Genomic DNA, 13,626 nt, shown 5'->3' on the forward strand with positions numbered 1-13,626 from the left:
GGTTCCTTTTTCCCCCGAATCCTCGACAACACCTGTTGTTAGTGGTGTTGCTAATGATGGCTATTCTAACAGGGGTGAGGTGGAATCTTAGCATGGTTTTAATTTGCATTTCCTTTATTGCTAGAGATGGTGAGCATTTTTTCATGTGTTTTTTGGCCATTTGAATTTCTTCTTTTGAGAAAGTTCTGTTTAGTTCACTTGCCCATTTCTTTATTGGTTCATTAGTTTTGGGAGAATTTAGTTTTTTGAGTTCCCTATATATTCTGGTTATCAGTCCTTTGATGTGTAGCTGGCAAATATTTTCTCCCACTCTGTGGGTGTTCTCTTCAGTTTAGAGACCATTTCTTTTGATGAACAGAAGGTTTTTAGTTTTATGAGGTCCCATTTATCTATGCTATCTCTTAGTTGCTGTGCTGCTGGGGTTTCGTTGAGAAAGTTCTTACCTATACCTACTAACTCCAGAGTATTTCCTACTCTTTCCTGTATCAACTTTAGAGTTTGTGGTCTGGTATTAAGATCCTTGATCTATTTTGAGATAATCTTGGTATAGGGTGTCAGTTTAAGAATCTTCATTGGCTTTTTTTTTCCTTTCTGGAATTCTGGAATTGGGTATGCCTTTAGAACCACAGCAAGTCAGGCAACTGGCGCTGCAGTGTCGTCAGACAACATTTATGGGCACAAGATGAAGTGATGTATAGGCAGTTTAATTGATTACAGCAGGGAGATTTGCCTTATTTGAATCAGCTAGCCACCTGTGGTTGAAGCTCAGCTGCTGGGATTGACTTGATTAAGACTCAGGGATTTGTTACAAGAGTACACTCCTAAATTAGGCTTTCAGTTACTTTATATACCAAGTTAGGTTGTAGTTCATTACATAAGGACGTAAGCTCAGATGCATACTCAGGCCTAAATTGAATTTAATATTACTTATAGCTAGATCAATAAACTTTTTCTGTAAAAGGCCAGACATTAATTATTTTAGGATTTGCAGGCCATGTGACCTCAGCTACTTAACTCTGCAGGTGCTGACAAAATTGTCTGCAGATAATACATAAACAAATGGGAAGAACTGTGTTCCAATAAAACTTTATTGACAAAAATAGACAGTGGGCCAGATGTTGGACTACTGTTGTAATTCATCCACCCTGACCTATAGGACCTCATACTAATTAATTATCCTAATTTTCTCAGATTGTATTGAGGATAAAAAGATATAGTAATTTGTATAATAAAACACCATGTGGTTAGCATATAGTAAGCACTTGAAAAGAGTAGTGACTTGCTGGGGTGGTGACACACACCTATGATCACAGCACTTAGGAGGCTCAGGCGGGAGAATGATGGGTTCAAAGTTAGCCTGGGCTACATAGCGATTCCTGGTCTCAACAACAACAGCAGAAAAGGTGAACATGATATTGTCTGCTATTTAAAAAAAAAAAATGCTGAAGGCCAGGTGTGCTGGAGCAGACCTGCAATCCCAGCACTTGAGAGGGTGAAGGTAGGAGGATAACTAAGTTTGAGGCCAGCCTGAGCTAAGTACTGTCACCCTGTCTCAGACAAACAAAATAAAGACCCACAACAACAACAAAAAAAGTAGTTACTTTTATTTTATCAAAAATACTGTATATTATGTAACTTAAGCTGCTATTGATTTTTAGATACATCTGGATTTCAGCAATGTTAAAATATGGTTAACAGTGATTGTAATTAATTATAGTAACAACATTATATTTAAATTATCAGTGGTAGTTTAAAGCTTCTTCTGTAACATATCTTTGTGATTTTTTTTTTCTTGTCAGAGACACCTGCCATGAACTCTTGGGACATGTTCCACTGCTTGCAGATCCTAAGTTTGCTCAATTTTCACAAGAAATAGGTCTGGCATCTCTGGGAGCATCAGATGAAGATGTTCAGAAACTAGCCACAGTGAGTTAATTTTTAACTTAGAAAAAAGTACTCTATGTCCACTTGTAAGGTAAAGAAAGCTAGAGTCACTGACTATGAATGATAGGTAAATGTTCTGGAGAAAGCAGGATTTTTAACCCTTCCCATGTTGTATCTTTGGAAGCGCAATGAATTATTGGCTAACTGGCCACCAAAATGTTTGTATCTTATCCATATTATTCAGGAGTTAGCTAGACACAAAGGGCTAGTCAATATTTCAGGTTTGCGAGTCATATAAGTGCTGTCACAGCTATTAAGCTCAGCCACTGCAGTACAAAGGCAGTCAATACATAAATGGATGAGTGTGCTTGTTTTCTCATAAAACTTTATTTACAAAAGCTGGCAGTAGACCAGATTTGTCCTATGTGCCATAGTTTGCTAAATCCCATAGAAACACTAGGAGAAAAGGTGTATATTTATGGCAAAGTAAGATTTGTACCTGGGATTGTCCCTGAATAGTTGATATGGTTATGGTCAGACATATTTTTTGTGTGTGTGAGTCAATTTTATTTTATTTTATTTATTATTTATTTATTTATTTTATTCATATGTGTATTCAATGTTTGGGTCATTTCTCTCCTCTTCCCCCCAACTCTCTCCCTCTCCCACCCTACCCCCTCACTACCAGGCAGAAACTATTTTGCCCTTATCTCTAATTTTGTTGAAGAGAGAGTATAAGCAATAATAGGAAGGAACAAGGGTTTTTGCTAGTTGAGATAAGAATAGCTATACAGGGAATTGACTTGCATTGCTTTCCTGTGCATGTGTGTTACCTTCTAAATTAATTCTTCTCAAACTAACCTTTTCTCTAGTTCCTGGTTCCCTTCTCCTATTGGCCTCTGTTGCTTTAAAGTATCTGCATTAGCAATTCCCATCAAAATCCCAATGACATTCATTAAAGAGATTGAAAAATCTACCGTTAAATTTATATGGAAACACAAGAGGCCATGAATAGCCAAGGCAATACTCAGTCAAAAGAACAATGCTGGAGGTATTACGATACCCGACTTTAAACTATATTACAAAACTATAACAATAAAAACAGCATGGTACTGTCACAAAAACAGACATGAAGACCCGTGGAACAGAATAGAGGTCCCGGATATGAAGCCACACAACTATAACCAACTTGTCTTTGACAAAGGCGCTAAAAATATACGATGGAGAAAAGACAGCCTCTTCAACAAAAACTGCTGGGAAAATTGGTTAGCAGTCTGCAAAAAACTGAAACTAGATCCATGTTTATCACCCTATACCATTATTAACTCAAAATGGATCAAGGACCTTAATATCAGACCCCAAACTCTAAAGTTGGTACAGGAAAGCATAGGAAATACTCTGGAATTAATAGGTATAGGCAAGAACCTTCTCAATGGAACCCCAGCAGCTCAGCAACTAAGAGGTAGCATAGATAAATGGGACTTCATAAAACTAAAAACTTCTGCTAAACAAAAGAAATGATCTCTAAACTGAAGAGACCACCCACAGAGTGGGAGAAAATATTTGCCAGCTACACATCAGACAAAGGACTGATAACCAGAATATATAGGGAACTCAAAAAACTAAATTCTCCCAAAACTAATGAACCAATAAAGAAATGGGCAAGTGAACTAAACAGAACTTTCTCAAAAGAAATTCAAATGGCCAAAAAACACATGAAAAAATGCTCACCATCTCTAGCAATAAAGGAAATGCAAATTAAAACCACACTAAGATTCTACCTCACCCCTGTTAGAATAGCCATCATCAAAAACACCACCAACAGCAGGTGTTGGTGAGGATGGGAGGGAGAAAGGAACCCTCTTACACTGCTGGTGGGAATGTAAACTAGTACAACCACTCTGGAAAACAATTTGGAGGCTACCTAAAAAGCTAAACATTGATCTACCATATGATCCAGCAATACCACTCTTGGGGTTATACCCAAAAAAATGTGACACAAGTAACTCCAGAGGCATCTGCACACCCATGTTTATTGCAGCACTATTCACAATAGCCAAGTTATGGAAACAGCCAAGATGCCCCACTACTGATGAATAGATTAAGAAAATGTGGTATTTATACACAATGGAATTTTATGCAGCCATGAAGAAGAATGAAATGTTATCATTTGCAGGTAAATGGATGGAATTGGAGAACATCATTCTGAGTGAGGTTAGCCTGGCCCAAAAGACCAAAAATCGTATGTTCTCCCTCATATGTAGACATTAGATCAAGGGTAAACACAACAAGTGAATTGGACTTTGATCACATGATAAAGCGAGAGCACACATGGAAGGTATGAGGATAGGTAAGACACCCAAAAACCTAGATAGCATTTGTTGCCCTCAACACAGAGAAACTAAAGCAGATACTTTAAAGCAACTGAGGCCAATAGGAGAAGGGGATCAGGAACTACAGAAAAGGTTAGTTTGAGAAGAATTAACTTAGAAGGTGACACACATGTACAGGAAATCAGTGCATGTCAACTCCCTGTATAGCTATCCTTATCTCAACTAGCAAAAACCCTTGGTCCTTCCTATTATTGCTTATACTCTCTCTTCAACAAAATTAGAGATAAAGGCAGAATAGTTTCTGCTGGGTAGCGAGGGGTAAGGGGGGGGTAAGGAAGGGGACAGGGGTAAGGGGGGAGAAATGACCCAAACATTGCATGTACATATGAATAAAATAAAAATTAAAAAAAAATAAAGTATCTACATTAGTTTCTCTGTCAGACATAATTTGAGTCAGTAGTAAGAAACTCAGTCTCAATAATTATTCTAAGTATGTAGTTGGGAAAAGATCCTATGGATGCTATGATATCAGCAAAGTTCTTTTTCAAACAAACAATCAAAGTGGATGCTATCTTTAAGAAGCTGAAGGGCCATATCAAGCAAACTCATATGCTTTACTTTGTCTTCACTTCAGAGTCCAGGAAAAGAAAGAGGTTTAGCAAATTCATTTACCTACAGGGACCAGACAGTCTAAAGGAGCAACGCTACAAGAAGGAAAAGGAGATGTTAGATTTTAGATATTCGCCATAGGTGTTCATCAGTGACATATTAGATGAGCAGTAATATTCCCCATTCTCACCAAGAAATATGTTTTCTCCTAGATTTCTTCAAATTCACAGGTATTTCAGCATATATTCTATTTCCTACTTTTGATAAAGCTATTGGTTCTGTGAAACATTTCTCTCCTAAAAGAGAAATAACAGTACAGATACCATCTAAATGGTACTGACCCTTGGTGTCAGCCTGGGAATGTATGGGGAGTGGGACTGTGATGAACTAGGGGAAGCATGTCTTACTTACATACAGAGGCTAGCTGGTTCTAGAGAACCCTCCAATGGTTGCCAGGGCTTTGTGTTGCCAGATCTCCAAAATTTTTGAGACAGCATGGAAATTTACATTTCTGAATGAAAAAAAATATATAGTGTGTATATATGTGTGTATATATATATATATATATACATATATATATATACATATATATATATATATATATATGTTTATATATACACACCATATATATATAATTTTGGCTTGTTAAAAAGATCCCACTACTACGAGCTGAAGAAAATATATTTGTAGGCTGAATACGAATCATGACTTAAAATGGGTAACCTCTGCTGTAGAGATTGTATCTCATGAGTGTAGATTACTTATTACTATATAATAAATAATCCCAAAACTTAGTGGTTTAAAACAACACATATTTATTATCTTCACAGTTTCTATGGTCAGTCAGCAGCTTAGCTGACTGATTTTGGCTCTGGGACTCTTAACACTTTGATGTAAAGATGTTAACTGGACCTGTACTTGTCCGTAGGCTTGTTAGTCTGCTTCTATGATGGTTCACTCATGTCATTAGCCAGAGGTCTCAGCTCCTCACTATGTGGGCCTCTCCATAGACTGTCTGAACTTTTGGCTTCTTCCACAGCAAGTGATGTGTGTGTGTGGTGGGGGAGGGGAGGGAGAAAGATGGGGTGGGGGGAGGGAGGCAGAGACAGAAGAACAAGAAGGAGGAGGAAGAAGAAGGAGAAGAGAAGAGAGAGAAACTGGTGGGGAGAGGAGAATGGAGGGGGAGAAGAGAGGGCAGAGGAGGGATCTGTTGTGCTTTTTGTGACTTGATCAAATTCTAATCGTGTTGGCCATATTCTTTTTATTAAAGGGGACTCACTCCAGCCCATACGAAGGGGAGAGGAATAAGTTTCCATCTTTTAGTAAAAGGAGTGTCAAGGTATTTGTGTCCAAAATTTAACCTACTACACTGGGAGTCCTGCTATTTAGTTTTTAAGCCTTTTCTCTGGCTTTGAACTTCATGTTGTAACCATTTCTGTACCTTTCAAATTTATCTTGAAATCCTCAGTTCCAGTCTCTAACCCTCTACAGTAAATACTCTTGGTCGAGAATGAATATGTTACTTAGTTGTCTGACTCTGAACTGCCATAACCTGGGATTCAACTCTACCAGGCTCTGTGGCGCTCTCTCTCTCTCTCTCTCTCTCTCTCTCTCACACACTTTTTCTCTCTCTCCTCCTCCCTCCCCCTTTCTCTGTTTATATATGTGTGTGTGTGTGTGTCCATCCCCAACAAGAAAAGAAAAAGAATACAGTTTATGGATGTGAACATAGGTGGATTCTTGTGTGGGCTTCCTCCCCTCTCCCTTCCCTTCCTCTCCCTGCCTCCTCTCTTCCTCCTCCCTTTCCCTTCCCTTTTCCCTCCCTTCCTTTCCTTTCTCTCTTCCCCTCTCCCTTCTCTTCCCTTCTTGCCTTCTGTTTTTCTTCCCCTTCCCTTTTTCCTCCCTTCCTTTCTCCTCTCCCTTCCATTCTCCCCTCCCTTCCCTCTCCCTTCCCCTTCCCTTTCCCACTCCCATCCACTACATCCCCCCTTTTTCCCCTCCCCTCCTCTCCCCTTCCCTTCCCTTCCCTTCCCTTCTCTTTTCCTGCACCTTCCATCTCCTCCTTCTCCTCTTTCTCCATCTTCTTTTAAATGAGTCCCTGGTTGTAGCTCAAGAGGTCTTCAGAGTTGCTATATGTAACCCAGCCTGGCCTCGAACTTTCAATTCCCTACCTTAGCTTCCTGAATACTAGGATTGCAGGTGTGAACCACTGTGCCTGCTTGTGGTATTCCTTTTGAGAAACAGTGACATAAAAGCAGTTTTATTCTCCTTTATTTTTATGTTCCATCAAATGATGATTAGTTAATTCCATCATTCAAACCATATTAGTAAGGACTATAACTTGTTCCTTTTAACGTTTTGAACATTTGTAGACTGTATGGATAAAACGACTTTTCAGAGGAAAGTTTGTTCTGAGTCTCAAAAGATGAGAAAAAGTCAGCCAAGTGGAGAAGAGGGAAAGAGGTCAAAGAGGGCTGGTTTTGGCCACAATATGGTACTGGTATAGTTTGGGAGGGCTATGTTTCTTTCTGAAAGTGCTGGGGGAGTCTGTTTCCTTGCTTCTTCTGGCTGCTAAAGACTGCACACATTCTTTGACTCATGGCTGCTTTCCTTCATCTATATAGCCAGCAGAATTGCCTCTCTCTGACCTTTCTTCTGTTGTAACATGTCTCATTGACTATGACTGGAAAAAGTCCTTTGTTTCTGAAGGCTTATGTGATGAGATTGGGCCTACCAGGTTCATTTATAATCATCTTCCCATCTCACCAATTAACTGCCATGGTAGCACATTCATGGGTTCTGGGGATTAAGGAATGGAAATGTTTGAGGGGCCATTTCTTTGATTCTACTTTTACACTTGTTAGTAAACAACTAATACTTGTACCTTGAAAACTATGTTACAAAGACCAGCCAACTTGTGGGTTGAGTAAGTAAAGCAAACAGTTCTTAGGTAACATGAAGTAGGGGTATGAAAAAGACAGACAGAGATAGTCCTTGTTTCAAGAAACTTACAATATAGCACACAAAAAATACAGAAAACCCAGAGTCAGCATCATTTATTATTGATATCTATGACTTGTATGTAGGATAAATGAATTTGAGGTTAGTCTTCTCAGTGTGTGAATGAGTGCTGTATTCAGTGTTGGAGACTGGGATTCAGAATTGAGAACAGGGGCAAGAAAAAAATAGTCTTTTCTTTTTACAGGAAATGACTAGTGATAGGGGAGGGAGATCAAGTGTCTACCAAATGCCAGCCTGCCTGCAATGTTGCAGTGGCTTTGACAGTCTAAAAAAACAGAGAGAATCTAAAGTTGCAAATTTAGTTGAAAGATGCTGAGTCTCTTCTAAATGCAGTGGGGAATGTGTGTGTGTGTGTGTGCGCATCACCCTGGTTTTGGCTGTTTACTCATTTCTGTTTTCTTGATATTACCTGAACTCCTACCCATCACAACTCCGTCTGACTTTCTATTTCTCACAAGTCTTGCTGTTGCAATTCTTTCCAACTTTGTAGACTGGCTGTTTACTTTGAAGAGTATTTGGCAAGCTGAGAAGAAAAATGGAAAGAATGTTGTATATGATGTGGAGTATGGAAGAAGATAGACTGACCATGTGATCCAACTAGGGTGACTTTTCCTGAAATGATACTAAAATTGCTATTGACTTCTAGAGCCACATCTTATCCCTTGGTTAAAAACAAAGTGTGTGGAAAACTGCTAGAAAATGGTCTTGAAAGAAAGCACAGAATTCCAATTTCAAAGTAAAGCATGGAATAAATAGCCTGTTGCATAGCATTCATATTAATGACCCTCAAGCTATATACTGAAGCTAGAATCAAATTTAATGACTCATTTGCAAAGACTAAGAGATTATGAGTTCAGGCGTCACTGGCTGGGGGAGTAGTGGCTGGTGAGGCCAGATGACAAATGGATGTATTATTAGTTGGTTTCCCCAAAGTTGCTTGCATCAAGTTCCCTGAAGAAGTACTAGAGGAAGATAAGATATGAGATGCATCAAAGGAGAAAAATCCATAGGTAGGAAAAATGGGAAAACTATGGAGATCACTATTTATGCAGAATATTATTCTTTCACTCTAGGTGAGATTCCTATTATTAATGCCTTTGTTTATATAGTGCCTGGTTTTCCTTGTTTAGTGAATTTAAGCACTTATGAGAAAGAAAGTCATGCCTAGTGAAAGCAGACAATAACTTTCTGTGATGTACTGTCAACAAATCTGTCTAAGGAAGAAAACAACCTCCATTAGGACTAATTTAGCACTGCCAAACTTGGTTTTGTCCAAAGCTGCTTTTGGACTTCTGGGTCTGATTTTCAGAGGGACCAGGCTACATTGCTTGGAGGTACTGTATCTTCTTGCTATATTTCTTCATGATATTTATTTTGACATTTTAATAATACTCAGTTTTGAGAATGAAGCCGTCTTCACTGTTTTATGTGGGCAATGGTTTATGTGCCCTGAGAATCATTTAAATGAAACTCTTTTGTATCTGTAGAAATTGATAATGATGCTTGGAAAATGTATTTCAAATGCATTGTTACACATGTAAATAATTTGCCCTCTGGTGGATAATGAATAAGGCCACTGTTTTGGTGGCTACATTCTTTTCGTACTCATCATAGCTCTCCAAGGTCTGTGCATGATAGATATGCAAAAATATTCCCAGTAAGGGCTACTTAGTGTGTTATAATTTTGAGACTAGTCATTTCCCATTGTAGTGTTAGTGAAAGTGCACTTAATAGATTAGTGTGTACGTTAGGGCTGTAAACTTAAATGCTGTCAGTGGCCAGGTAGGTAGCAAACACTCAGAACAGCCTGAGATAGGATAATAAGGATTATCCTAGTTCTGTGGAGAACTAAGGAACATATATTATGCATAAGGGCCTTGTGATGAAAAAAATGAAAACAAACCAAAAGGTTCTTTAGTAACAAATCCTGTCTACCTGTTTATGAATATACATAGATTTATAAGCTCTCAAGTACCAGCCCTTATTTCTGAAGTTAGATTTTACATTAGATTATACCAAGCTTGAGGGACAAGACTATGCTAGATTTATCTTTATTTTTTAATTTTTTGGTGGTACTAGAATTTGCACTCAGGGCCTTGTGCTTGCTAGCTAGGTACTCTACCACTTGAGCTATGCTGCCAGCCCTAATTCATGTTTATATTACCTTGTATGTTCTCATTTACCATTTGCTGGAAAATGGAATATTTTTTCTTGTTTGATAAAAATACATTGTATTTTATTTTACTTTATTTTCTTTTTTTTCCTTTATTGTTATGATGGGTGGGGGTACATGGTGGCATTTATACAGGTTCTTAGAATGTATCAAATGGAATATTTTTTCCTAAAATAGATGGTTATTACAGTGGTCAATAGTGATAAGTATTTTATTTTAGTTGAAAGGTAACTTGGTTTGAATTATAGGTTTAAACAGTTACCAACACGACTCTCATACATATGAGCTAGTGTCAAAGATTTATTTAATTCATTAATGAAGGAAAAGTAAGGTGGCAAATCTAGCTCAAAGAAAAATTTGAAGAACTGACAATATATAGTCACTGAAAGAGATAATCCTAGAATTGGATAGAAACTGGTTTATGATATATATATATATCAGTCTGGAAGGGGGCCTGGGATTCAGCATTTCTGAAGCAGGTGACATTTTAGAGAGGTTGTCTTGTTAGACAAAGCTCAAATATGTCTTTCACAAGGTACACAATAATCTTTCAGCCTTATTTTCATATTTTGGCTACTTTTTCTAAAAGCTGTGTTATAAGGTATCATTCGATAAACAATGTGTAGTGTGAAATGAGTTTATTTATGACTTCCTCATTCAAGGCCTGAAAATGAACCCTTGCATCTATGAAAGCCATGTCATTGGTTCTGTTTTGTGTATCTGTTGTCATACTCTTCCATCTGGTGAGACAAATTATTCATTTGTATAGGAATGCACAAACAGAAATTTACTGATCAAGTGAGCTTAAGAACTACTCCTAGAAATACATGGATTTCTCTTCCCCCAAATATGAGGCAATGTAGAGAGGCATCTTTCACCGAATGGTGCAGCCCATCCTATGATGCAGATGGTTTCAATTCAGTCTATTCATTCGTCACATCATAAAGGCATTTGCAAGTGACAAAAGCCATACATCATCTGTAGGAGAAAGCAATCAGTACAAATGTACTACAGATGTTTCCCAAGCAGGATAAATTGGCCTCTGGCCCAGTTGGAATATTCCCTCTACAGAGTTTTAGGTCCTCCATTCAGTTCTGATGACCTTGAAACATGTTTACCTTCACTCCTTCACTTTCTGATTGAAGGGATTCTGTCATTGGGTCTCAATAATGCTGATGAGAGGAGAGTCTTGGCCAAGGCCAATAAAAGCATAATGGTCTTCCCAGGATGTGTTCTAGAATGTTTGCTTCATGAAATGCATTATGAGTTTTGTAAAAGAAGGGATTCATGGGCACATATATTTAGGAAATCCTGAGTTGAATTAAAACTTTGTTTTAAAGTGTAAGGCTTTTCAGAACTTTTAATAAGATAATATATAGTAGTAAAAAGTTATTTTTCTAAATTTACTGCATTTCTTTCATTCTGAGCAATAAAGGAAATGCAAATTAAAACCACACTAAGATTCCACCTCTGAAGGAGAACATATGACTTTTGGTCTTCTTAGCCTGGCTAACCTTGCTCAGAACGATGTTCTCCATTTCCATCCATGTACTTGAGAATTATAAGATTTCATTCTTCTTCATGGCTGAGTAAAATTCCATTGTGTACAAATACCACATTTTCTTAATCCATTCGTCGGTGGTGAGGCATCTTGGCTGTTTCCATAACTTGGCTATTGTGAATAGTGCTGCAATAAACATGGGTGTCAGGTGCCTCTGGAGTAACCTGAGTCACATTCCTTTGGGTATATCCCCAGGAGTGGGATTACTGGATCATATGGCAGATCTATGTTTAGATTTTTAAGAAGCCTCCAAATTTTTTCCAGAGTGGTTGCACTAGCTTGCATTCCCACCAACAATGTATGGGGGTTCCTTTTTCCCCACATCCTCACCAAAACCTGTTGTTGGTGGTGTTTTTGATGATGGCTATTCTAACAGGGGTGAGGTGGAATCTTAGTGTGGTTTTGGTTTGCACTTCCTTTATAGCTAGAGATGGTGAGCATTTTTTCATGAAAACATGTCATTTTTTTGTTCCAAGTAAAAGAGTTTTCAATGGTTGGGGTTTATGATAGGCATCGATCAAATGTGTTTGAATTTCCAAGTATATCCTGTATTTTTTCATCTTGAAAGTGGTATTGAAATGAATAGTCAGTTTTATACTAATAATCAACTATAATTCACTTTAGAAGTATAATTGTAAAGGTAATCTTAGTTTATGAATTGCATATTAATATTTTCCTATTTTTCAAGGATGTTAGTTTGTTTCTTGGTCTGTCTTGTCTTTTCCCACTTGACTGTGGGTGGGGAAACTTTGTAATTAGAAGACTTATACCCAGTTGTAGTTCTTTCTGAACATGGATGACATTAAAAAATGACCACTTTAGTATCACTACAGAAAGCTTGAAATAAGCCCCAGGATTATTTATTCCATGTAGAGTCTTTGAACTAGTTCAGATGTTTGGATCATTTGGTGCAAAGCTGACAAAGGTGGAAGGAATGCACTTTTATACATTCTTAATTGAGATGTTTGGGTGAATGATCAGTGTTATTTCTAAGAGTAACTTAATTAAAAGTTAATAATATCTATTCCAACTCATTACTTTCACTTTTCTATCTGCTGTGCAGATAGAAAAGTAGTAGCATCTTGCAAGGAATGCTTGAATTCTCTAATTATCCCCAAAGAACTTAACTTCTGTCCTTTTTCATTGCATTCACCACAATTTTTCTTTGGTCTTTTTTCTACCTGGAAGGTATGAGGCCACACTTCTGACTAATTCTCTTCTGAGAAAACTTAATATTGTAGCCATGGCTGTTTTGCTGTTTCCTTTGTATTTGTTTCACTTTTGATATTTTTCATTGTCATCATGAGATGTGTGCCATCTGTATTATGATGAGAACACCACAGTCATTTGGAATTAACAAAAATAGTTCTACATTGCCCATTATGTTTAGAAACAAATCCATTTTCTACATGGAATAGTTGTACATGTTTGCAACTGAAATCTTTCTTTGTCATTTATAACTATCCTAGGGGCTTCAAAGAGCCATCATGTAGCTGTAGATGAAAATCAAAGGAAAAGAAAATAAACCCATTTTAGATATTTGGAAACTCATAAATACAGAGCTTCTTTGGTAACTCTTAATTTTCTGAGCACTGAGTGAGTGCTGAACCCACCCTGCTTTGTATCCACTTAATTTTGTCCACACAGTTGCACCGCAGTTAACAGTTGGGACCTCACAGAACTTGAGGATGCTATTTTTGATTTCTAATGGGTAGTGTGAAGGTTCAATATTTGAGTCTGTTGAAATAAAGTGACAACAGAGATTAACAGGATGAAAGTCTTAATAATTTATTAATGTGCACAAGCATGGGGGCCACATGAGATATGAAATTCAAAATATAATAAATACAAAACAGTGTTTTCTTTTCTTTTTCTTATTTTTTTTTTTGTTGTTGGCAGTACTGGAGTTTGAACTCAGGGCCTCCAGCTTGCCAGACAAGTGCTCTACCACTTGAGCCATGCCTCCACCTTCAAAACAGTGTTTTCAGAGTCCCAACAGCAGTCTGTGATGTGGTACAATATGGCATAAAGAACACAGACTTAAA

General features: G+C 37.7%; 1 protein-coding gene across 1 annotated transcript in view; it reads left to right on the plus strand.

Annotated features, from left to right (window-relative positions):
- Tph2 (tryptophan hydroxylase 2) overlaps positions 1–13,626 on the plus strand; it is a 101,763-nt gene that overhangs the window by 61,182 nt on the left and 26,955 nt on the right. The window contains exon 8 of the mRNA XM_074081780.1: positions 1,800–1,926. Within this exon, the coding sequence (XP_073937881.1) occupies positions 1,800–1,926 (127 nt within the window). The remainder of the gene's footprint in view (positions 1–1,799; positions 1,927–13,626) is intronic.

This window comes from Castor canadensis, chromosome 8 (assembly GCF_047511655.1).
Source record: "Castor canadensis chromosome 8, mCasCan1.hap1v2, whole genome shotgun sequence".
Lineage (NCBI taxonomy): Eukaryota > Metazoa > Chordata > Mammalia > Rodentia > Castoridae > Castor > Castor canadensis.